This window comes from Oncorhynchus mykiss, chromosome Y, assembly GCF_013265735.2.
Source record: "Oncorhynchus mykiss isolate Arlee chromosome Y, USDA_OmykA_1.1, whole genome shotgun sequence".
Lineage (NCBI taxonomy): Eukaryota > Metazoa > Chordata > Actinopteri > Salmoniformes > Salmonidae > Oncorhynchus > Oncorhynchus mykiss.
Window position 1 is genome coordinate 47,150,305 of NC_048593.1, and position 26,774 is coordinate 47,177,078.

A 26,774-nucleotide genomic window follows, 5' to 3' on the forward strand; every position below is an offset into this window, starting at 1 on the left:
TGATGGTGTTTATGATGGAGATGGTGTTTATGATGGAGATGGTGTTTATGATGATGATGGTGTTTATGATGGAGATGGTGTTTATGATGGAGATGATGTTTATGATGATGATGTTTATGATGATGATGGTGTTTATGATGATGATGGTGTTTATGATGATGATGGTGTTTATGATGATGATGGTGTTTATGATGGAGATGGTGTTTATGATGATGATGGTGTTTATGATGATGATGGTGTTTATGATGGAGATGGTGTTTATGATGATGATGGTGTTTATGATGGAGATGGTGTTTATGATGGAGATGGTGTTTATGATGATGGAGATGGTGTTTATGATGATGATGGTGTTTATGATGATGGAAATGGTGTTTATGATGATGGAGATGGTGTTTATGATGGAGATGGTGTTTATGATGGAGATGGTGTTTATGATGATGGAGATGGTGTTTATGATGATGGAGATGGTGTTTATGATGATGATGGTGTTTATTATGATGATGGTGTTTATGATGATGATGGTGTTTATTATGATGATGATGGTGTTTATTATGATGATGATGGTGTTTATGATGATGATGGTGTTTATGATGATGGAGATGGTGTTTATGATGATGGAGATGGTGTTTATGATGGAGATGCTGGTGTTTATGATGATGCTGGTGTTTATGATGATGGAGGTGTTTATAATGGTGATGATGATGATGGCTGTGGTGGTGGTGATGATGGTGGTGGTGATGAAGGTGGTGATGGTGGTAGTGATGATGGTGGTGATGATGATGGTAAGGATGATGGTGGTGTACTCTTCCTCCCACAGATCTTGGCAGGCGATAATGATGACGATGATGGACCCTTCCCACCCCCTAGCGCACACCGCTCCTCAGGGACCAATGAGAACAGTCTAAACGGCAGTAGCAGCTTCCTATTCGACAGCCTGTACGACAGCTCTTTATTGGCTGGGCTTAGCCACGACTCTCACCAATCAGAGGAGGAGAAGGAGGGGCCTGTTGTCATGGAGACCAGTCTCCTGTCCAACCAGCAGCGGCAACGCAGCGGGCTCATAGCCAATCAGGAGGCAGAGGAACAGGAGGCCGTCCAATGGGGCGAGTCGTCCTTCAACCTATCAGAGTGGGGCGACTCTCTGCTGGTTGGAGAGCACTTCCTGGAGAGGCGGAGCCTGCTGAGACACACGGAGGGATTGCAACACGAACAAGACTGCGGTCAGACCGACAGACCCCAACCTGACCATGGGGAAACAGAGCAACAAGGACCTCAACCCAACCACAGCAATGGTCAGACAGACGATCGCGGTCGGGGAAAAAACACACATGACCAGTGTTTGACGGAGCGACCGCAACACAATCACAGTGGTCTGTTATATGAACCCAAAGACAACCATAACCAGACAGACAGACTGACACAGAACACTGGTGGAGAAGAGGTGGAACCTTCCTGGTCAGAGAGACGGGGAGAGAAGAGGAGAGAGGGGATGAGAAATGTAGTGGGAGAGGAAAGGGGAGAAAAAGGAGGAGATGGAGGGGTTGAGAAGGAGAGAGATGTGAGAGGTGTTGCAGTGTGTGAGAGCAGGCTGTTTAAAAGACCTGCATCACGGAGAGATGGAGGGAGAGAGCGAGAGGAGGAGAGAGAGAAGTGGAGAGAGTCTGAACCCTCCCTCCTCTGCAGCCCTGGACTCCAGGACATCTTTGATCGTTGGCCTAGTATGTCTGACCAGCCCTCCCAACACCCTCTGCTACCACCTGCTCACACACTCTCACACACTGCTGTTGACAACCAAGACTCAGAGGACAGTTTGACTGGTCTGACTGATCTAACAGCACTGGGACGTGCTGAGGAGGACAGAGAGACAGAGGACAGTTTGACTGATCTAACAGCACTGGTACGTACTGAGGAGGACAGAGAGACAGGAGAGACCAGTGTGAGATGTGGTGAGACGAGGCAACCCCTGAGGGAGAAAGAGGGGGAGAGACGAGGGGAGAACAACGTGAGATGGGGGGGGACATGGGGACAACTGGGGGAAAGAGAAGAGGGGAGATCAGGTGGGGCTCATGGGGACCTCATCCCCCCAACTCAAGAAACTGTCAAACTGACCATCTCCTCAACCCCCACCCCTCGACCTATCCACCAATCAGCTCATTCCTCCCGCCTCCCTGATCAACCAGCAGTCTCTGTTGGTCCCCAGTTCCTGAAACCAGATCCCAAAACGGACACACACTCTCACTCAGCCCCCAAAATAGACCTCAAACCTCCCCCTCTCCCCAAAACAGACCCTAAACCTCCCCCTCACCCCAAAACAGACCCTAAACCTCCCCCCAAAACAGATACCAAACCTCCCCCCAAAACAGACACCAAACCTCCCCCCAAAACAGACACCAAACCTCCCCCTCAACCCAAAACGTTGCTAGACTCTCCTCCTGTCCTCTCCTCCCCCTCATCTCTGACTGACGAGGGCTTCACCCTCCAGCTCTCCCAGGATGCATCTCTCTCTCCCAGCAGCCCTAGCGGTGGGCTGGCCATCATAGACGTGGCGAGCGACAGAACACTGTTCTACACCTTTATAGAGGAGTGGAGGAGGAAGGAGAGGTATTCCCTCGTTCCTGTCTGTCAAACGATAGAACACGGAGGAGACGGAGGGATTGGAGGGAGGCAGATGAGAGGTAACTACGCACGCACAGACACACTCACACCAGGGCTACAATTTCCTTGCGGAGGCCCTATTGAGTGGCTGTAATGCATGCCTTGCGTCCAATGTGCCCCAGTGATTATGGAGACTATTATTTCTAGCAAACCAGATTCCTTTCAGAAGTTGTTCATTTGCTATGTCAAATCAAATCGAACTGTATTTGTCACATCCCCCGAATACAACAGAATACAGTGAAATGCTTACAAGCCCTTAAACCAACAATGCAGTTCAAGAAATAGAGTTAAGAAAATATTTACTAAATAAACTAAAGTAAAAAAAAAAAAAAAAGGTGTAATTATTTGATCAAACGGTAACAAGAAATGTACATAACAGTAACAAGGCTAAATACGTACGATGAGCGGGGGTACAGCTTAGTCGAGGTCATTTGTAAAGTGATGATGCATAGGTATTTATCTCGTCTGGTAGGCTCGCGTCACTGGGCAGCTCGCGGCTGGGTTTCCCTTTGAAGTCTGTAATGGTTTTCAAGCCCTGCCACATCCGACGAGCGTCAGAGCCGGTGTAGTAGGATTCAGTCTTAGTCCTGTATTGAAGCTTTTCCTGTCTGAGGAGTAGCAGGATTTCTTATAAGATTCCGGATTACTGTCCCGCTCCTTGAAAGAGGCAGCTCTAGCCTTAAGCCTGGTGCGGATGTTGCCTGTAATCCATGGCTTCTGTTTGGGAAATGTACGTATGGTCACTGTGGGGACGACGTCGTCAATACACTTATTGATGAAGCCGGTGACTGAGGTGGTATACTCCTCAATGCCATTGGATGAATCCCGGAACATATTCCAGTCTGTGCTAGCAAAACAGTCCTGCAGCGTAACATCCGCGTCGTCTGACCACCTCCGTATTGAGCGAGTCACTGGTACTTCCTGCTTTAGTTTTTGCTTGTAAGCAGGAATCAAGAGGATAGAATTCTGGTCAGATTTGCCAAATGAAGGGCGGGGGAGAGCTTTGAATGTCTCTAGAGTTTGTTTTTTTCTTCTATGGTTGCACATGTTTCGGATTTAAGTTTGCCTGCATTAAAGTCCCCGGCCACTAGGAGTGCCGCCTCTGGATGAGCATTTTGTTGTTTGTTTATGGTTGTTTATTTATTACACACAAATAGCCTAGTTTGGCGGGATATCAGTGAGAGCACGCAACTCCAACAGCTGGTGATGGACTCTTCCTACAGCTGGTGATGAACTCTTCCTACAGCTGGTTGATTGACACTTCCTACAGCTGGTTGATTGACTCTTCCTACAGCTGGTTGATTGACTCTTCCTACAGCTGGTGATGAACTCTTCCTACAGCTGGTTGATTAACTCTTCCTACAGCTGGTTGATTGACTCTTCCTACAGCTGGTGATGAACTCTTCCTACAGCTGGTGATGAACTCTTCCTACAGCTAGTTGATGCTTGGAGAGAAACGTGTTCTGATAAGCCCAGTCATTGCCAACAATTCTAAATGCCCCCGTGGAAAAAACAAAGCTTTAATGGCCTCTATTGAAAGAGGAGGATCCCAGCTTTCCATTCTATTGAAAATAGGAGAATCTCAGCTTTCCATTCTATTGAAAATAGGAGAATCTCAGCTTTCCATTCTATTGAAAATAGGAGAATCTCAGCTTTCCATTCTATTGAAAATAGGAGAATCTCAGCTTTCCATTCTATTGAAAATAGGAGAATCTCAGCTTTCCATTCTATTGAAAATAGGAGAATCTCAGCTTTCCATTCTATTGAAAATAGGAGAATCTCAGCTTTCCATTCTATTGAAAATAGGAGAATCTCAGCTTTCCATTCTATTGAAAATAGGAGAATCTCAGCTTTCCATTCTATTGAAAATAGGAGAATCTCAGCTTTCCATTCTATTGAAAATAGGAGAATCTCAGCTTTCCATTCTATTGAAAGAGGAGGATCCCAGCTTTCCATTCTATTGAAAATAGGAGAATCTCAGCTTTCCATTCTATTGAAAATAGGAGAATCTCAGCTTTGTACTATTTATTTCTTAACTCCTGTCAGTGACCACGTTTACATGCACACAGTATTCCGGATAGAAGCTCATAGCCAGCTTCAGGTCTTTTTTGGGACAAGCTGTTTACATGCAGCTTTGATATCCAGCTGACAAGTATGAATAAACAGAATATTCATATGAGTTAAGTGGAATAGTAACTAAAACAGGGACACTGACTAATGGAAAAGTAACTAAAACAGGGACACTGTAATGGAATAGTAACTAAAACAGGGACACTGTAATGGAATAGTAACTAAAACAGGGACACTGTAATGGAATAGTAACTAAAACAGGGACACTGTAATGGAATAGTAACTAAAACAGGGACACTGACTAATGGAAAAGTAACTAAAACAGGGACACTGTAATGGAATAGTAACTAAAACAGGGACACTGTAATGGAATAGTAACTAAAACAGGGACACTGACTAATGGAATAGTAACTAAAACAGGGACACTGACTAATGGAATAGTAACTAAAACAGGGACACTGTAATGGAATAGTAACTAAAACAGGGACACTGTAATGGAATAGTAACTAAAACAGGGACACTGTAATGGAATAGTAACTAAAACGGGGACACTGTAATGGACTAGTAACTAAAACAGGGACACTGTAATGGACTAGTAACTAAAACAGGGACACTGTAATGGACTAGTAACTAAAACAGGGACACTGTAATGGAATAGTAACTAAAACAGGGACACTGACTAATGGAATAGTAACTAAAACAGGGACACTGTAATGGAATAGTAACTAAAACAGGGACACTGTAATGGAATAGTAACTAAAACAGGGACACTGACTAATGAAATAGTAACTAAAACAGGGACACTGTAATGGAATAGTAACTAAAACAGGGACACTGTAATGGAATAGTAACTAAAACAGGGACACTGTAATGGAATAGTAACTAAAACAGGGACACTGTAATGGAATAGTAACTAAAACGGGGACACTGTAATGGACTAGTAACTAAAACAGGGACACTGTAATGGACTAGTAACTAAAACAGGGACACTGTAATGGACTAGTAACTAAAACAGGGACACTGTAATGGAATAGTAACTAAAACAGGGACACTGTAATGGAATAGTAACTAAAACAGGGACACTGTAATGGAATAGTAACTAAAACAGGGACACTGTAATGGAATAGTAACTAAAACAGGGACACTGACTAATGGAATAGTAACTAAAACAGGGACACTGACTGTAGGTCTATAACCTCATACATGTTGCGGCATATACAGGGCCTTCCTAAAGTATTCAGACCCCTTCACTCCTACCACATTTTGGTAGGTTGCAGCCTTATTCTAAAATTGATTAAACCGTTTTCCCCCTCATAAATCTACACACTGACTAATGGAATAGTAACTAAAACGGGGACACCCATAATGAAAAAGCAAAAACAGTTTTTTTTAGAAATGTTTGCAAATTTATTTAAAAAAAACACATCACATGTATATTAGTATTCAGACCCAAATGTATAAAAAAACTATCTGAAGTACACATTTACATAAGTATTCAGACCCTTTACTCAGTACTTTTTCGAAGCACCTTTGGCAGCGATTACAGCCTCGAGTCTTCTTGGGTATAACTCTACAAGCTTGGCACACCTGTATTTGGGGAGTTTCTCCCAAATTTCTCTGCAGATCCTCTCAAGCTCTGTCAGGGTGGATGGGGAGCGTCGCTGCACAGCTATTTTCAGGTTTCTCCAGTGATGTTCGATCGGGGTCAAGTCCGGGCTCTGGCCGGGCCACATTCAGAGACTCCGTTCATCTTTCCCTTGATCCTGACTAGTCTCCCAGTCCTGCTGCTGAAAAACATCCCCACAGACTGATGCTGCCACCACCATGCTTCACCGTAGGGATGGTGCCAGGTTTCCTCCAGATGTGACACTTGGCAGTCAGGCCAAAGAGTTCAATCTTGATTTCATCAGACCAGAGAATCTTGTTTCTCATGGTCAGAGTCCTTTAGGTGTCTTTTGGCAAACTCCAAGCAGGCTGTCATGTCTTTTACTGAGGAGAGGCTTCCGTCTGGCCACTCTACCATAAAGGCCTGATTGGTGGAGTGCTGCAGAGATGGTTGTCCTTCTGGAAGGTTCTCCCATCTCCACAGAGGAACGCTGGAGCTCTGTCAGAGTGACCATCGGGTTCTTTTTATTTGATACATTTACAAAAAATTTGAAAAACCTGTTTACGCTTTGTCATTATGGGGTATTGTGATGTCATTATGGGGTATTGTGATGTCATTATGGGGTATTGTGATGTCATTATGGGGTATTGTGATGTCATTATGGGGTATTGTGATGTCATTATGGGGTATTGTGATGTCATTATGGAGGTAGTGTGTGTAGATTGATGAGGAATAATATGCACGCAAAACGAACTGAAGTCTTATCAGAAACGTGTTTCATCATTTTCTCAGCTTTTCATTTCCTTAAAACCGGTCAAACTGATGACATTTTGCACAGGACCAATCTTTCCACTGTTTTGGAGCTATTTTCTCCTATAACAGGATGTTGGTGTGCATGTAAACCTATAACAGGGTGTTGGTGTGCATGTAAAGCTATAACAGGATATTGGTGTGCATGTAAAGCTATAACAGGATGTTGGTGTGCATGTAAAGCTATAACAGGATGTTGGTGTGCATGTAAAGCTATAACAGGATGTTGGTGTGCATGTAAAGCTATAACAGGATGTTGGTGTGCATGTAAACCTATAACAGGATGTTGGTGTGCATGTAAACCTATAACAGGATGTTGGTGTGCATGTAAACCTATAACAGGATGTTGGTGTGCATGTAAAGCTATAACAGGATGTTGGTGTGCATGTAAACCTATAACAGGATGTTGGTGTGCATGTAAACCTGTAACAGGATGTTGGTGTGCATGTAAACCTGTAACAGGATGTTGGTGTGCATGTAACACACACACACACCTGACTACATTAGCTTATTGAGTGTTATTCATGTTTCTATGATGTGGGTAGGTCTTCCCCGGTGTTCCTCAGGAAGTGTGGTGTTAACAGGACTGGCTGTCTGCTGGGGAGGAACAGACTGTTACTACATATCACTACTACAGCAGCAGAGTACCGGTACACACACGCACACGCATACTACTACTACTACTACTACTATACTACTACTAGTACTACTACTACTACTACTACTACTACTACTGCTACTACTACTACTACTACCACTACTACAACAACTACTACTGCTACTACTACTACTACTACAACTACTACTACTACTACTACTACAACTACTACTACTACTACTACTACTACTACTACTACTACTACTACTACTACTACTACTACTACTACTACTACTATACTACTACTACTACTACTACTACTACTACTACTACTACTACTATACTACTACTAGTACTACTACTGCTGCTGCTGCAGGACAGAAGTACAACCACTCACTAACACATAGGAACGTTCCTGTCTCTCTCTCTCATAGGAACGGCTCTCTCTCTCATAGGAATGGTTCTGTCTCTCTCTCTCTCTCATAGGAACGGTCCTCACTCTCACTCACTCACTGACGGACTGACTGACTGACTGGAACATTCCAGCAGTTAAATACAACAATCTATTTATGTGGATTTTGTACTGTATTGTTTCTTTAGCTGTACTGGCGTTCTGAGGTAGTTGAAGCCATCTGAGGTAGTTGAAGCCATCTGAGGTAGTTGAAGCCATCTGAGGTAGTTGAAGCCATCTGAGGTAGTTGAAGCGTTCTGAGGTAGTTGAAGCCATCTGAGGTAGTTGAAGCCATCTGAGGTAGTTGAAGCCATCTGAGGTAGTTGAAGCCATCTGAGGTAGTTGAAGCCATCTGAGGTAGTTGAAGCCATCTGAGGTAGTTGGGCGGCATCGTAGCCTAGTGGTTAGAGTGTTGGACTAGTATCCGGAAGGTTGCAAGTTCAAATCCCAGAGCTGACAAGGTACAAATCTGTCAATCTGCCCCTGAACTGTTCCTAGGCCGTCATTGAAAATAAGAATTTGTTCTTAACTGACTTGCCTAGTTAAATAATAAAAAAATTAAAAAAAGTTGGAACTATGTGAGGTAGTTGAAGCCATCTAAGGTAGTTGAAGCCATCTACAGGTTGTGTTTTCACTCTGACATGTCATGAACATGGAATTACTGTCCCACAGAGATGTGCTCCAGTATGGCCCCGCCCCCGCTGGCTGCTGATTTGCCAGTTGGAGAGAGGGTGGAGCAGATGAGAGCCTGTCTGAGTAAGTCATTGGCCGACGGGGCAGGGGGTGTGGTCATGACTTATGACATCATCCAGGTATACAAGACACTGGTGCTGAGCTATGGTATCTCCTTGGAAGGACCCTGTGAAGACATGAAGGTACACACACACACAGACATTTATATACAAGCTGTGTAGGTGGAGTTTTATCTAACTGTGTGTGTCTATCTCTGTTTGTGTGTCTATCTGTGTGTGTGTGTGTCTATCTGTGTGTGTGTGTGTGTCTATCTGTGTGTGTGTGTGTGTCTATCTGTGTGTGTGTGTGTGTGTCTGTCTATCTGTGTGTGTCCGTCTGTGTGTGTGTGTGTGTCTATCTGTGGGTGTCTATGTGTGTGTGTGTCTGTGTGAGTTTAGGTGGCGTCTTGGCTGTTGGACCCGGGTAGTGAGGAGAGAACTCTAACCAACATGGTCACCTGCTACTGTCCCTCAGAACTACCGCTGCTGGATGGACGCACACACTCCCCTCGCCTACGAGCAGCCATAGACAGCGTGCTAATACACAGCACCATGGGTCACCTCACTACCCTGATGGAGAAAGATGGACTGATAGGTAAGGAACACATCTGACAGCCGGACTTCTACCTTATGTCTCAGTTTTTGATCATTCTGTTTCTGTTCTGTACCTCTGTCTCCTCTCTGTCTCCTCTCTCTCTGTCTGTCTCTCTCGCTCTCGCTCTCTCTCTCTCTCTCTCTCTCTCTCTGTCTCCTCTCTCTCTCTCTCTCTCTCTCTCTCTGTCTCGCTCGCTCTCTCTGTCTCGCTCGCTCTCTCTGTCTCCTCTCTCTCTCTCTCTCTGTCTCCTCTCTGTCTCCTCTCTCTCTGTCTGTCTCTCTCGCTCTCGCTTTCTCTCTCTCTCTCTGTCTCCTCTCTCTCTGTCTCCTCTCTCTCTCTCTCTCTCTCTCTCTCTCTCTCTCTCTGTCTCTGTCTCTGTCTCTCTGTCTCCTCTCTCTCTCTCTCTCTCTGTCTCGCTCTCTCTCTCTCTCTCTCTCTGTCTCTCTCTCTCTGTCTCTCTCTCTGTCTCCTCTCTCTCTCTCTTTCTCTCTCTCTCTGTCTGTCTGTCTGTCTGTCTGTCTGTCTGTCTGTCTGTCTGTCTGTCTGTCTGTCTGTCTGTCTGTCTGTCTGTCTGTCTGTCTGTCTGTCTGTCTGTCTGTCTGTCATCTGTGTGTATGTAGATGTGTTCCGCAGTGTGGAGATGCGTTCCCAGGTGTGCCTGGCGCTGCTAGAGCTGAATGGGATTGGCTTCAGCTGGGAGGAATGTGACAGGCAGAAACACGTGATGCAGGCCAAGCTGTCAGCTCTGGAGACACAGGCCTACAGCCTTGCTGGACACAACTTCTCTCTGACTAGCACCGAGGATGTGGCACAGGTAGGGAGTGGGAGTGGGGGTTCTAGGGCTTCCCCAAAATCACCTCCGGACCACCAGACATTCCATATATTTGTTGTTTATTTGTTGTAACTATCATCATGGTCTTGACTAGGTGTTCAGGGTATCACCATGGTCTTGACTAGGTGTTCAGGGTATCACCATGGTCTTGACTAGGTGTTCAGGGTATCATCATGGTCTTGACTAGGTGTTCAGGGTATCACCATGGTCTTGACTAGGTGTTCAGGGTATCACCATGGTCTTGACTAGGTGTTCAGGGTATCACCATGGTCTTGACTAGGTGTTCAGGGTATCACCACGGTCTTGACTAGGTGTTCAGGGTATCATCATGGTCTTGACTAGGTGTTCAGGGTATCACCATGGTCTTGACTAGGTGTTCAGGGTATCACCATGGTCTTGACTAGGTGTTCAGGGTATCACCATGGTCTTGACTAGGTGTTCAGGGTATCACCATGGTCTTGACTAGGTGTTCAGGGTATCACCATGGTCTTGACTAGGTGTTCAGGGTATCATCATGGTCTTGACTAGGTGTTCAGGGTATCACCATGGTCTTGACTAGGTGTTCAGGGTATCACCATGGTCTTGACTAGGTGTTCAGGGTATCACCATGGTCTTGACTAGGTGTTCAGGGTATCATCATGGTCTTGACTAGGTGTTCAGGGTATCACCATGGTCTTGACTAGGTGTTCAGGGTATCACTACGGTCTTGACTAGGTGTTCAGGGTATCACCATGGTCTTGACTAGGTGTTCAGGGTATCACCAAGGTCTTGACTAGGTGTTCAGGGTATCGCCAAGGTCTTGACTAGGTGTTCAGGGTATCACCATGGTCTTGACTAGGTGTTCAGGGTATCACCAAGGTCTTGACTAGGTGTTCAGGGTATCACCAAGGTCTTGACTAGGTGTTCAGGGTATCACCAAGGTCTTGACTAGGTGTTCAGGGTATCACCAAGGTCTTGACTAGGTGTTCAGGGTATCACCAAGGTCTTGACTAGGTGTTCAGGGTATCACCAAGGTCTTGACTAGGTGTTCAGGGTATCACCAAGGTCTTGACTAGGTGTTCAGGGTATCTCCACAGTTACCACAACATCTCAAGGGGAGAGAAGTATTGTTCTAAGGTTCTGCATCATGTCTGTTCCTCCTACTCTGTTGTTGACGTGCGTCTCTGTGTGGGTGTGTCTGTGTGTGTGGGGGTGTCTGTCTGTGTGTGTGGGTGTCTGTGTGTGTGTGTGTGTGTGTGTGTGGGTGTCTGTCTGTGTGTGTGGGTGTCTGTGTGTGTGTGTCAGGTGTTGTTCCGTGAGCTGCGCCTGCCTCCCAGCTGTGATTTGAGCGGGGGGAGGGGTAAGAAGACCCTGGGGTACAGCAGGAGAGGAACAGGACGCGCCGGGTTGGGGAAACCGTTCAGTACCACCAAGGTAACACAGACACACACAGTGAAGTTATTGGTCCTGCTCTGTGACATCATATGTGAATAAAAGGTGACATCATCAGGACATCCTGGAGAAGCTCAGTTCCCTCCACCCGTTGCCGGGGGTGATTCTGGAGTGGAGGAGGATCACCAACGCCTTGACAACGGTGGTGTTTCCCCTGCAGAGAGAGAAACGACATCACCCCCTGCTGGTTATGGATAGAATACATCCTGTCTCCCAGACACACACTGCTACAGGTAACACACACTGCTACAGGTAACACACGCTGCTACAGGTAACACACGCTGCTACAGGTAACACACACACTGCTACAGGTAACACACGCTGCTACAGGTAACACACACTGCTACAGGTATCACACACTGCAACAGGTAACACACACTGCAACAGGTAACACACACTGCAACAGGTAACACACACTGCAACAGGTAACACACACTGCAACAGGTAACACACTGCAACAGGTAACACACGCTGCTACAGGTAACACACACTGCTACAGGTAACACACGCTGCTACAGGTAACACACACTGCAACAGGTAACACACACTGCAACAGGTAACACACTGCAAACAGGTAACACACGCTGCTACAGGTAACACACACTGCTACAGGTAACACACACTGCAACAGGTAACACACACTGCAACAGGTAACACACTGCAAACAGGTAACACACGCTGCTACAGGTAACACACGCTGCTACAGGTAACACACGCTGCTACAGGTAACACACACTGCTACAGGTGACACACGCTGCTACAGGTAACACACACTGCAACAGGTAACACACACTGCTACAGGTAACACACGCTGCTACAGGTAACACACGCTGCTACAGGTAACACACGCTGCTACAGGTGACACACGCTGCTACAGGTAACACACACTGCAACAGGTAACACAAACTGCTACAGGTAACACACACTGCTACAGGTAACACACACTGCTACAGGTAACACACGCTGCTACAGGTAACACACGCTGCTACAGGTAACACACGCTGCTACAGGTAACACACCCTGCTACAGGTAACACACCCTGCTACAGGTAACACACGCTGCTACAGGTAACACACGCTGCTACAGGTAACACACGCTGCTACAGGTAACACACGCTGCTACAGGTAACACACACTGCAACAGGTAACACACACACTGCTACAGGTAACACACACTGCTACAAGTAACACACGCTGCTACAGGTAACACACGCTGCTACAGGTAACACACACTGCTACAGGTAACACACACTGCTACAGGTAACACACGCTGCTACAGGTAACACACGCTGCTACAGGTAACACACGCTGCTACAGGTAACACACGCTGCTACAGGTAACACACACTGCTACAGGTAACACACACACTGCTACAGGTAACACACACTGCTACAGGTAACACACGCTGCTACAGGTAACACACGCTGCTACAGGTAACACACGCTGCTACAGGTAACACACGCTGCTACAGGTAACACACGCTGCTACAGGTAACACACCCTGCTACAGGTAACACACACACTGCTACAGGTAACACACACACTGCTACAGGTAACACACCCTGCTACAGGTAACACACACACTGCTACAGGTAACACACACACTGCTACAGGTAACACACACACTGCTACAGGTAACACACACTGCTACAGGTAACACACGCTGCTACAGGTAACACACGCTGCTACAGGTAACACACGCTGCTACAGGTAACACACACACTGCTACAGGTAACACACGCTGCTACAGGTAACACACGCTGCTACAGGTAACACACGCTGCTACAGGTAAAACACACGCTGCTACAGGTAACACACACGCTGCTACAGGTAACACACACGCTGCTACAGGTAACACACGCTGCTACAGGTAACACACGCTGCTACAGGTAACACACGCTGCTACAGGTAACACACGCTGCTACAGGTAACACACACTGCTACAGGTAACACACACTGCTACAGGTAACACACTGCTACAGGTAACACACGCTGCTACAGGTAACACACACACTGCTACAGGTAACACACGCTGCTACAGGTAACACACACGCTGCTACAGGTAACACACACACTGCTACAGGTAACACACGCTGCTACAGGTAACACACACTGCTACAGGTAACACACACTGCAACAGGTAACACACACTGCAACAGGTAACACACTGCAACAGGTAACACACGCTGCTACAGGTAACACACGCTGCTACAGGTAACACACCCTGCTACAGGTAACACACGCTGCTACAGGTAACACACACACTGCTACAGGTAACACACGCTGCTACAGGTAACACACGCTGCTACAGGTAACACACACTGCTACAGGTAAAACACACGCTGCTACAGGTAACACACACTGCTACAGGTAACACACACACTGCTACAGGTAACACACACACTGCTACAGGTAACACACACACTGCTACAGGTAACACACACACTGCTACAGGTAACACACTGCTACAGGTAACACACGCTGCTACAGGTAACACACACACTGCTACAGGTAACACACGCTGCTACAGGTAACACACACGCTGCTACAGGTAACACACACACTGCTACAGGTAACACACACACTGCTACAGGTAACACACACACTGCTACAGGTAACACACACTGCTACAGGTAACACACACTGCTACAGGTAACACACACACTGCTACAGGTAACACACACACTGCTACAGGTAACACACACGCTGCTACAGGTAACACACACACTGCTACAGGTAACACACACACTGCTACAGGTAACACACACACTGCTACAGGTAACACACACACTGCTACAGGTAACACACACACTGCTACAGGTAACACACACTGCTACAGGTAACACACACTGCTACAGGTAACACACACACTGCTACAGGTAACACACACACTGCTACAGGTAACACACACACTGCTACAGGTAACACACACTGCTACAGGTAACACACACACACACGCTGCTACAGGTAACACACGCTGCTACAGGTAACACACGCTGCTACAGGTAACACACACTGCTACAGGTAACACACACACTGCTACAGGTAACACACACACTGCTACAGGTAACACACACACACACTGCTACAGGTAACACACACACACACTGCTACAGGTAATCTATCTGGAGATGAATGTACTGACTATGACTGGTCCTCCTAGCTATCTGGAGATGAATGTACTGACTATGACTGGTCCACCTAGCTATCTGGAGATGAATGTCCTGACTATGACTGGTCCACCTAGCTATCTGGAGATGAATGTACTGACTATGACTGGTCCACCTAGCTATCTGGAGATGAATGTACTGACTATGACTGGTCCACCTAGCTATCTGGAGATGAATGTACTGACTATGACTGGTCCACCTAGCTATCTGGAGATGAATGTACTGACTATGACTGGTCCATCTAGCTATCTGGAGATGAATGTACTGACTATGGCTGGTCCACCTAGCTATCTGAAGGTGAATGTACTGACTATGACTGGTCCACCTAGCTATCTGGAGATGAATGTACTGACTATGACTGGTCCATCTAGCTATCTGGAGATGAATGTCCTGACTATGACTGGTCCACCTAGCTATCTGAAGATGAATGTACTGACTATGACTGGTCCATCTAGCTATCTGGAGATGAATGTCCTGACTATGACTGGTCCACCTAGCTATCTGAAGATGAATGTACTGACTATGACTGGTCCATCTAGCTATCTGGAGATGAATGTCCTGACTATGACTGGTCCACCTAGCTATCTGGAGATGAATGTCCTGACTATGACTGGTCCACCTAGCTATCTGAAGATGAATGTACTGACTATGACTGGTCCACCTAGCTATCTGGAGATGAATGTCCTGACTATGACTGGTCCACCTAGCTATCTGGAGATGAATGTACTGACTATGACTGAGATATGTGGTTGTCCCACCTGGCTATCTGAAGATGAATGTACTGACTATGACTGGTCCACCTAGCTATCTGGAGATGAATGTCCTGACTATGACTGGTCCACCTAGCTATCTGGAGATGAATGTACTGACTATGACTGGTCCACCTAGCTATCTGGAGATGAATGTACTGACTATGACTGGTCCACCTAGCTATCTGAAGATGAATGTACTGACTATGACTGGTCCACCTAGCTATCTGAAGATTAATGTACTGACTATGACTGGTCCACCTAGCTATCTGGAGATGAATGTACTGACTATGACTGGTCCATCTAGCTATCTGGAGATGAATGTACTGACTATGGCTGGTCCACCTAGCTATCTGAAGGTGAATGTACTGACTATGACTGGTCCACCTAGCTATCTGGAGATGAATGTACTGACTATGACTGGTCCACCTAGCTATCTGGAGATGAATGTCCTGACTATGACTGGTCCACCTAGCTATCTGAAGATGAATGTACTGACTATGACTGGTCCATCTAGCTATCTGGAGATGAATGTACTGACTATGGCTGGTCCATCTAGCTATCTGGAGATGAATGTACTGACTATGACTGGTCCATCTAGCTATCTGGAGATGAATGTACTGACTATGACTGGTCCACCTAGCTATCTGGAGATGAATGTCCTGACTATGACTGGTCCACCTAGCTATCTGAAGATGAATGTACTGACTACGACTGGTCCACCTAGCTATCTGGAGATGAATGTACTGACTATGACTGGTCCATCTAGCTATCTGAAGATGAATGTCCTGACTATGACTGGTCCACCTAGCTATCTGGAGATGAATGTCCTGACTATGACTGGTCCACCTAGCTATCTGGAGATGAATGTCCTGCCTATGACTGGTCCACCTAGCTATCTGGAGATGAATGTCCTGCCTATGACTGGTCCACCTAGCTATCTGGAGATGAATGTCCTGCCTATGACTGGTCCACCTAGCTATCTGGAGATGAATGTACTGACTATGACTGGTCCACCTAGCTATCTGTAGATGAATGTACTGACTATGACTGGTCCACCTAGCTATCTGGAGATGAATGTCCTGCCTATGACTGGTCCACCTAGCTATCTGGAGATGAATGTACTGACTATGACTGGTCCACCTAGCTATCTGGAGATGAATGTCCTGACTATGACTGGTCCACCTAGCTATCTGGAGATGAATGTCCTGACTATGACTGGTCCACCTAGCTATCTGGAGATGAATGTACTGACTATGACTGGTCCACCTAGCTATCTGGAGATGAATGTCCTGACTATGACTGGTCCACCTAGCTATCTGTAGATGAATGTACTGACTATGACTGGTCCACCTAGCTATCTGGAGATGAATGTCCTGACTATGACTGGTCCACCTAGCTATCTGGAGATGAATGTACTGACTATGACTGGTCCACCTAGCTATCTGGAGATGAATGTACTGACTATGACTGGTCCATCTAGCTATCTGGAGATGAATGTACTGACTATGACTGGTCCACCTAGCTATCTGGAGATGAATGGACTAACTATGACTGGTCCACCTAGCTATCTGGAGATGAATGGACTAACTATGACTGGTCCACCTAGCTATCTGGAGATGAATGTACTGATGGATGACTACAATGTAATGTAATGTAGACACACACTGATCATTTATACATCAGTCTGCTTGTGTATGTTGTGATTGATTCGTGTCTCTGTGTCTGTCTGCGTGTCTGTCTGCGTGTCTGTCTGCGTGTCTGTGCACAGGCAGAGTGAGCTTCACAGAGCCAAACATCCAGAACGTTCCGAAGGACTTTGAGATCCAGATGGCCTCTGTGGTGGAGGAGAGCCCGCCCTCACAAGATGGACGCCGGACAGGGTTGGAATAACTATTTATAACTACTAACCCTAACCTTGACAAGATGGATGCCGGACTGGGTGGGAATAACTATCTATAACTACTAACCCTAACCTTGACAAGATGGATGCCGGACTGGGTGGGAATAACTATCTATAACTACTAACCCTAACCGTGACAAGATGGCCGCCGGACTGGGTGGGAATAACTATTTATTATACTGTTAAACTATCTATAACTACTAATCCCAACCTTGACAAGATGGCCGCCGGACTGGGTGGGAATAACTATTTATTATACTGTTAAACTATCTATAACTACTAACCCTAACCTTGACAAGATGGCTGCCGGACTGGGTGGGAATAACTATCTATAACTACTAACCCTAACCGTGACAAGATGGCCGCCGGACTGGGTGGGAATAACTATTTATTATACTGTTAAACTATCTATAACTACTAATCCTAACCTTGACAAGATGGCCGCCGGACTGGGTGGGAATAACTATTTATTATACTGTTAAACTATCTATAACTACTAACCCTAACCTTGACAAGATGGCTGCCGGACTGGGTGGGAATAACTATCTATAACTACTAACCCTAACCGTGACAAGATGGATGCCGGACTGGGTGGGAATAACTATCTATAACTACTAACCCTAACCGTGACAAGATGGCCGTCGGACTGGATGGGAATAACTATCTATAACTACTAACCCTAACCTTCACAAGATGGATGCCGGACTGGGTGGGAATAACTATCTATAACTACTAACCCTAACAAGATGGCCGCCGAACTGGGTGGGAATAACTATCTATAACTACTAACCCTAACCTTGACAAGATGGCCGCCGGCCTGGGTGGGAATAACTATCTATAACTACTAACCCTAACCTTGACAAGATGGCCGCCGGCCTGGGTGGGAATAACTATAACTACTAACCCTAACCTTGACAAGATGGCCGCCGGCCTGGGTGGGAATAACTATCTATAACTACTAACCCTAACCTTGACAAGATGGCCGCCGGCCTGGGTGGGAATAACTATCTATAACTACTAACCCTAACCTTCACAAGATGGCCGCCGGACTGGGTGGGAATAACTAGTGGTGGGAAAAGTACCCAATAGTCATACTGTAGTAAAAGTAAAGATTCCTTAATAGAAAGTTACTCAAGTAAAAGTCACACAGTAAAATACTACTTCAGTAAAAGTCTGAAAGTATTTGGTTCTAAATATATTTAACTATCAAAAGTAAATGTAATTGATAAAATCTACTTAAGTATCAAAAGTAAAAGTATAAATCATTTCAAATCCTTATATTAAGCAAAGCAGGTGGGCACCATTTTCTTGTTTTAAAATGTACAGATAGCCAGGGGAACACTCCAACACTCAGACATCATTACAGATAGCCAGGGGAACACTCCAACACTCAGACATCATTACAGATAGCCAGGGGAACACTCCAACACTCAGACATCATTACAGATAGCCAGGGGAACACTCCAACACTCAGACATCATTACAGATAGCCAGGGGAACACTCCAACACTCAGACATCATTACAGATAGCCAGGGGAACACTCCAACACTCAGATATCATTACAGATAGCCAGGGGAACACTCCAACACTCAGACATCATTACAGATAGCCAGGGGAACACTCCAACACTCAGATATCATTACAGATAGCCAGGGGAACACTCCAACACTCAGACATCATTACAGATAGCCAGGGGAACACTCCATCACTCATATATCATTACAGATGGCCAGGGGAACACTCCAACACTCAGACATCATTACAGATAGCCAGGGGCACTCCAACACTCAGACATCATTACAGATAGCCAGGGGAACACTCCAACACTCAGACATCATTTACAGATAGCCAGGGGAACACTCCAACACTCAGACATCATTTACAGATAGCCACGGGGACACTCCAACACTCAGACATCATTACAGATAGCCAGGGGAACACTCCAACACTCAGATATCATTACAGATAGCCAGGGGAACACTCCAACACTCAGACAGCACTTTGAGATATCAGCTGATGTACGAAGGGCTATATAAATACATTTGATTTGATTTGAGGGGAACACTCCAACACTCAGACATCATTACAGATAGCCAGGGGAACACGACACCACTCAGACATCATTACGGATAGCCAGGGAACACTCCAACACTCAGACATCATTACAGATAGCCAGGGAACACTCCAACACTCAGACATCATTACAGATAGCCAGGGGAACACGACACCACTCAGACATCATTACAGATAGCCAGGGGAACACTCCAACACTCAGACATCATTATAGATAGCCAGGGGAACACGACACCACTCAGACATCATTACAGATAGCCAGGGGAACACTCCAACACTCAGACATCATTACAGATAGCCAGGGGAACACGACACCACTCAGACATCATTACAGATAGCCAGGGAACACTCCAACACTCAGACATCATTTACAGATAGCCAGGGGAACACAATAACACTCAGACATCATTACAGATAGCCAGGGGAACACAATAACACTCAGACATCATTACAGATAGCCAGGGGAACACTCCAACACTCAGACATCATTACAGATAGCCAGGGGAACACAATAACACTCAGACATCATTACAGATAGCCAGGGGAACACTCCAACACTCAGACATAATTTACAAACGCTGCATTTCTGTTTATTAAGTCCGACAGATCAGAGGCAGTAGGGATGACCAGGGATGTTCTCTGTTTAGTGAGTCCTCCAGATCAGAGGCAGTAGGGATGACCAGGGATGTTCTCTGTTTAGTGAGTCCTCCAGATCAGAGGCAGTAGGGATGACCAGGGATGTTCTCTGTTTAGTGAGTCCTCCAGATCAGAGGCAGTAGGGATGACCAGGGATGTTCTCTGTTTAGTGAGTCCTCCAGATCAGAGGCAGTAGGGATGACCAGGGATGTTCTCTGTTTAGTGAGTCCGACAGATCAGAGGCAGTAGGGATAACCAGGGATGTTCTCTGTTTAGTGAGTCCTCCAGATCAGAGGCAGTAGGGATGACCAGGGATGTTCTCTGTTTAGTGAGTCCTCCAGATAAGAGGCAGTAGGGATGACCAGGGATGTTCTCTGTTTAGTGAGTCCTCCAGATCAGAGGCAGTAGGGATGACCAGGGATGTTCTCTGTTTAGTGAGTCCTCCAGATCAGAGGCAGTAGGGATAACCAGGGATGTTCTCTGTTTAGTGAGTCCTCCAGATCAGAGGCAGTAGGGATGACCAGGGATGTTCTCTGTTTAGTGAGTCCTCCAGATCAGAGGCAGTAGGGATGACCAGGGATGTTCTCTGTTTAGTGAGTCCTCCAGATCAGAGGCAGTAGGGATGACCAGGGATGTTCTCTGTTTAGTGAGTCCCCCAGATCAGAGGCAGTAGGGATAACCAGGGATGTTCTCTATTTAGTGAGTCTGCCAGATCAGAGGCAGTAGGGATGACCAGGGATGTTCTCTGTTTAGTGAGTCCGCCAGATCGGAGGCAGTAGGGATGACCAGGGATGTTCTCTGTTTAGTGAGTCCTCCAGATCAGAGGCAGTAGGGATGACCAGGGATGTTCTCTGTTTAGTGAGTCCTCCAGATCAGAGGCAGTAGGGATGACCAGGGATATTCTTTGTTTAGTGAGTCCTCCAGATCAGAGGCAGTAGGGATGACCAGGGATGTTCTCTGTTTAGTGAGTCCTCCAGATCAGAGGCAGTAGGGATGACCAAGTGCGCAAATTGGCCCATTTTCCTTTCCTAAGCATTCAAAATGTAACGAGTACTTTTGGGTGTCCACTCACTGACTCACCCAATGATATGTCCACTCACTGACTCACCCAATGACATGTCCGCTCACTGACTCACCCAATGACATGTCCACTCACTGACTCACCCAATGATATGTCCACTCACTGACTCACCCAATGATATGTCCACTCACTGACTCACCCAATGATATGTCCACTCACTGACTCACCCAATGATATGTCCACTCACTGACTCACCCAATGATATGTCCACTCACTGACTCACCCAATGACTTGTCCACTCACTGACTCACCCAATGACTTGTCCACTCACTGACTCACCCAATGACTTGTCCACTCACTGACTCACCCAATGACATGTCCACTCACGGACTCACCCAATGACATGTCCACTGACTCACCCAATGATATGTCCACTCACTGACTCACCCAATGACATGTCCATTCAGGCTCAATACAAGATACTCCGGCTGTAGGCTAAAATGGTGCTGTTTGCAAAATGTTGGGAGTTGAGAAATTACTTTGGTAGCTACGGACAGATGAGATTCTCCTCTTTTCAGTAGGCCTAGCCAAACTGTTTACCCACAATTGTATTTGTATGCTCACTAACAGCCGCAGCTCAACAATCAGCTGTTTGGTATTTGCCGAACTGCTCATATTCCGACTGTCGGCCTGGGTGCTTAAAAACAATCTGCAGAATAAGCTCATGTGTTCTTCCTTCTCAGTCGGGGCCGTTCCAGGCTGATCAGACCTCCAGCTCCTCCTCCTGAAGGGGCCGTGGCCTTCTCCGTCAGCATGAGACACGCCTTTGTACCTTTCACAGGTAACTCCTCCACCTAACACCGTTCACAGGTAACTCCTCTACCTAACTACCTAACACCTTTCACAGGTAACTCCTCCACCTAACTACCTAACACCTTTCACAGGTAACTCCTCCACCTAACACCTTTCACAGGTAACTCCTCCACCTAACACCTTTCACAGGTAACTCCTCCACCTACCATGTCAGGCAGGCCACAGAGAGTCTATACTAATGGTACTATGTCAGACAGGCCACAGAGAGTCTATACTAATGGTACCCCTTACTGCCAGGCCACAGAGAGTCTATACTAATGGTACCATGCCAGGCAGGCCACAGAGAGTCTATACTAATGGTACCATGTCAGACAGGCCACAGAGAGTCTATACTAATGATACCATGTCAGACCGCTTACTGCCAGGCCACAGAGAGTCTATACTAATGGTACCATGTCAGACAGGCCACAGAGAGTCTATACTAATGGTACCATGTCAGACAGGCCACAGAGAGTCTATACTAATGGTACCATGTCAGACAGGCCACAGAGAGTCTATACTAATGGTACCATGTCAGACAGGCCACAGAGAGTTGATACTAATGGTACCATGTCAGACAGGCCACAGAGAGTTGATACTAATGGTACCATGTCAGACAGGCCACAGAGAGTTGATACTAATGGTACCATGTCAGACAGGCCACAGAGAGTTGATACTAATGGTACCATGTCAGACAGGCCACAGAGAGTTGATACTAATGGTACCATGTCAGACAGGCCACAGAGAGTTGATACTAATGGTACCATGTCAGACAGGCCACAGAGAGTTGATACTAATGGTACCATGTCAGACAGGCCACAGAGAGTTGATACTAATGGTACCATGTCAGACAGGCCACAGAGAGTTGATACTAATGGTACCATGTCAGACAGGCCACAGAGAGTTGATACTAATGGTACCTGCCCGCCCGCCCGCCCGCCCGCCCGCCCGCCCGCCCGCCCGCCCGCCCGCCCGCCTGCCTGTCCGTCCGCCCGCCTGCCCGCCCGCCCGCCCGCCCGCCCGCCCGCCCGCCTGCCTGTCCGTCCGCCCGCCTGTCCGTCCTATTTGAAGCACTCTGTCATTCCTGAAGTTGTATTGTATTGAATAGCTGCAATATTTCTGTGATCCAGTTGACTACTTCAAAATGGTGAAAAGGCCTCAATGGTAAAATAGTCTTTGGGCCAAGAGGGCCCACTATCCAACCCTACCTGTGTGTGTCAGATGCTTTTATCCAAAGCGATTGACAGTCATGCGTGTATACATTTTAACCCCAGCGGGAGTTGAACCCACAACCCTTGATGTGTAAGCTCTACCGACTGAGCCACATAGGACCTTTATGTTATTCCTAATTTCCCCCCCCTCCCTCAATTCAATTTAACATGTAAAAGCCTTTATTGTCAGGGGAAACATATGTTTACATTGCCAAAGCAATAATATAGAATAATAACAATAATAACAATAATAACAATAATAACAATAATAATAACAATAATAACAATAATAACAATAATAACAATAATAATAACAACAATAATAACAATAATAACAATAATAACAATAATAATAACAATAATAACAATAATAACAATAATAACAATAATAACAATAATAACTAGATAATATACAGAAGTATAAAAATATGAACAGTCAACATTATACTCACAAAAGTTCCAAAAGAATAAAGAAATAATTTCAAATGTCATATTATATATATATTCAGTGTTGTAACGATGTGCAAATAGTTAAAGTACAGAAGGGAAAATAAATAAACATAAATATGGGTTGTATTTATTTACAATGGTGTTTTGTTCTTCACTGGTTGCCCTTTTCTTGTGGCAACAGGTCACACATCTTGCTGCTGTGATGGCACACTGTGGTATTTCACCCAGTAGATATGGGAGTTTATAAAAACAAGTTGGGTTTGTTATCAATCTCTTTATGGATCTGTGTAATCTGAGGGAAAATATGTCTCTCTAATATGGTCATATATTTGGCAGGAGGTTAGGAGGTGCAGCTCAGATTCCACCTCATTTTGTGGGCAGTGTGCTGTTTTTTTTTGTTAATTCTTTCCAATGTGTCAAGTAATTATCTTTTTGTTTTCTCATGATTTGATTGGGTCTAATTGTGCTGTTGTCCTGGGGCTCTGTGGGGTGTGTTTGTGAACAGAGCCCCAGGACCAGCTTGTTTAAGGGACTCTTCTCCAGGTTCATCTCTCTGTAGGGTGTGTTTGTGTTTGTGAACAGAGCCCCAGGACCAGCTTGTTTAGGGGACTCTTCTCCAGGTTCATCTCTCTTTAGGGTGTGTTTGTGTTTGTGAACAGAGCTCCAGGACCAGCTTGCTTAGGGGACTCTTCTCCAGGTTCATCTCTCTGTAGGGTGTGTTTGTGAACAGAGCCCCAGAACCAGCTTGCTTAGTTAAGGGACTCTTCTCCAGGTTCATCTCTCTGTAGGGTCTGTTTGTGAACAGAGCCCCAGGACCAGCTTGTTTAGGGGACTCTTCTCCAGGTTCATCTCTCTGTAGGTGATGACTTTGTTATGGAAGGTTTGGGAATCACTTCCTTTTAAGTGGTCGTAGAATTCAACGGCTCTTTTCTGGATTTTGATCATTAGCGGGTATCGGCCTAATTCTGTTCTGCATTATTTGGTGTGCTATGTTGTACACTGAGGATATTTTTTGCAGAGTCTCAATTTGGTGTTTGTCGTATTGTGTGAATTCTTGGTTGGTGAGCGGACCCCAGACCCCACAACCATAAAGGGCAATGGGCTCTATGACTGATTCAAGTATTTTCTGCCAGATCCTAATTGCTTTTCTCTCTCCCGTGCTGTCCAAATTCTCTCTCCCTCTCTCTTTCTCCCTCCCCCTCTCTCTTTCTCCCTCCTCCCTCTGTCTCGTGCTCCCTCTCTCTTGCTCTCCCCTCCCCCTTCTCTCTCTCTTTCTTTCTCCCCACTCTGCCCCTAACTCTGTCTATCCATCCCTCTCCCCTCCCCGTCACCCCCATGCTGTCTCTCCCTCTCTCCTTATCCCCCTCTCTCTCTCCTTACCTCTCCCCCCTCTCTCTATCTCTCCTTACCTTTCCTCTCTCTCTCTATCGCTCCTTACCTCTCCCCCTCTCTCTCTATCGCTCCTTACCTCTCCCCCTCTCTCTCTATCGCTCCTTACCTCAGGGGAAACATATGTTTACATTGCCAAAGCAATAATAACAATAATAACTAGATAATATACAGAAGTATAAAAATATGAACCGTCAACATGACACTCACAGAAGTTCCAAAAGAATAAAGACATTTCAAATGTCATATTATGTCTGTATACAGTGTTGAAACGATGTGCAAATAGTTAAAGTACAGAAGGGAAAATAAATAAACATAAATATGGGTTGTATTTACAAAGGTGTTTGTTCTTCACTGGTTGGCCTTTTCTTGTGGCAACAGGTCACACATCTTGCTGCTGTGATGGCACACTGTGGTATTTCACCCAGTAGATATGAGAGTTTATAAAAACAAGTTGGGTTTGTTATCAATCTCTTTATGGATCTGTGTAATCTGATGAAAATATGTCTCTCTAATATGGTCATATATTTGGCAGGAGGTTAGGAGGTGCAGCTCAGATTCCACCTCATTTTGTGGGCAGTGTGCTGTTTTTTTTTGTTAATTCTTTCCAATGTGTCAAGTCATTATCTTTTTGTTTTCTCATGATTTGATTGGGTCTAATTGTGTTGTTGTCCTGGGGCTCTGTAGGGTCTGTTTGTGAACAGAGCCCCAGGACCAGCTTGTTTAAGGGACTCTTCTCCAGGTTCATCTCTCTGTAGGGTGTGTTTGTGAACAGAGCCCCAGGACCAGCTTGTTTAGGGGACTCTTCTCCAGGTTCATCTCTCTGTAGGGTGTGTTTGTGAACAGAGCCCCAGGACCAGCTTGTTTAGGGGACTCTTCTCCAGGTTCATCTCTCTGTAGGGTGTGTTTGTGAACAGAGCCCCAGGACCAGCTTGTTTAGGGGACTCTTCTCCAGGTTCATCTCTCTGTAGGGTGTGTTTGTGTTTGTGAACAGAGCCCCAGGACCAGCTTGTTTAGGGGACTCTTCTCCAGGTTCATCTCTCTGTAGGTGATGTTTGTTATGGAAGGTTTGGGAATCACTTCCTTTTAGGTGGTCGTAGAATTCAACGGCTCTTTTCTGGATTTTGATAATTAGCGGGTATTGGCCTAATTCTGTTCTGCATTATTTGGTGTGCTACGTTGTACACTGAGGATATTTTTTGCAGAGTCTCAATTTGGTGTTTGTCGTATTTTGTGAATTCTTGGTTGGTGAGCGGACCCCAGACCCCACAACCATAAAGGGCAATGGGCTCTATGACTGATTCAAGTATTTTCTGCCAGATCTTAATTGCTTTTCTCTCTCCCGTGCTGTCCAAATTCTCTCTCCCTCTCTCTTTCTCCCTCCCCCCTCTCTCTTTCTCCCTCCTCCCTCTTCCCTCTGTCTCGTGCTCCCTCTCTCTTGCTCTCCCCTCCCCCTTCTCTCTCTCTTTCTTTCTCCCCACTCTGCCCCTACCTCTGTCTATCCATCCCTCTCCCCTCCCCGTCACCCCCATGCTCTCTCTC

General features: G+C 46.0%; 1 protein-coding gene across 1 annotated transcript in view; it reads left to right on the forward strand.

Moving 5' to 3' along the window:
• The window catches only part of polq (polymerase (DNA directed), theta), an 81,209-nt gene that overhangs the window by 44,892 nt on the left and 9,543 nt on the right, over positions 1-26,774 (forward strand). The window contains exons 20-28 of the mRNA XM_036967736.1: positions 818-2,675; positions 7,687-7,791; positions 8,863-9,065; positions 9,321-9,516; positions 10,137-10,330; positions 11,633-11,761; positions 11,838-12,012; positions 17,468-17,579; positions 22,074-22,171. Coding sequence (XP_036823631.1) covers positions 818-2,675; positions 7,687-7,791; positions 8,863-9,065; positions 9,321-9,516; positions 10,137-10,330; positions 11,633-11,761; positions 11,838-12,012; positions 17,468-17,579; positions 22,074-22,171 — 3,070 coding nt within the window. The remainder of the gene's footprint in view (positions 1-817; positions 2,676-7,686; positions 7,792-8,862; positions 9,066-9,320; positions 9,517-10,136; positions 10,331-11,632; positions 11,762-11,837; positions 12,013-17,467; positions 17,580-22,073; positions 22,172-26,774) is intronic.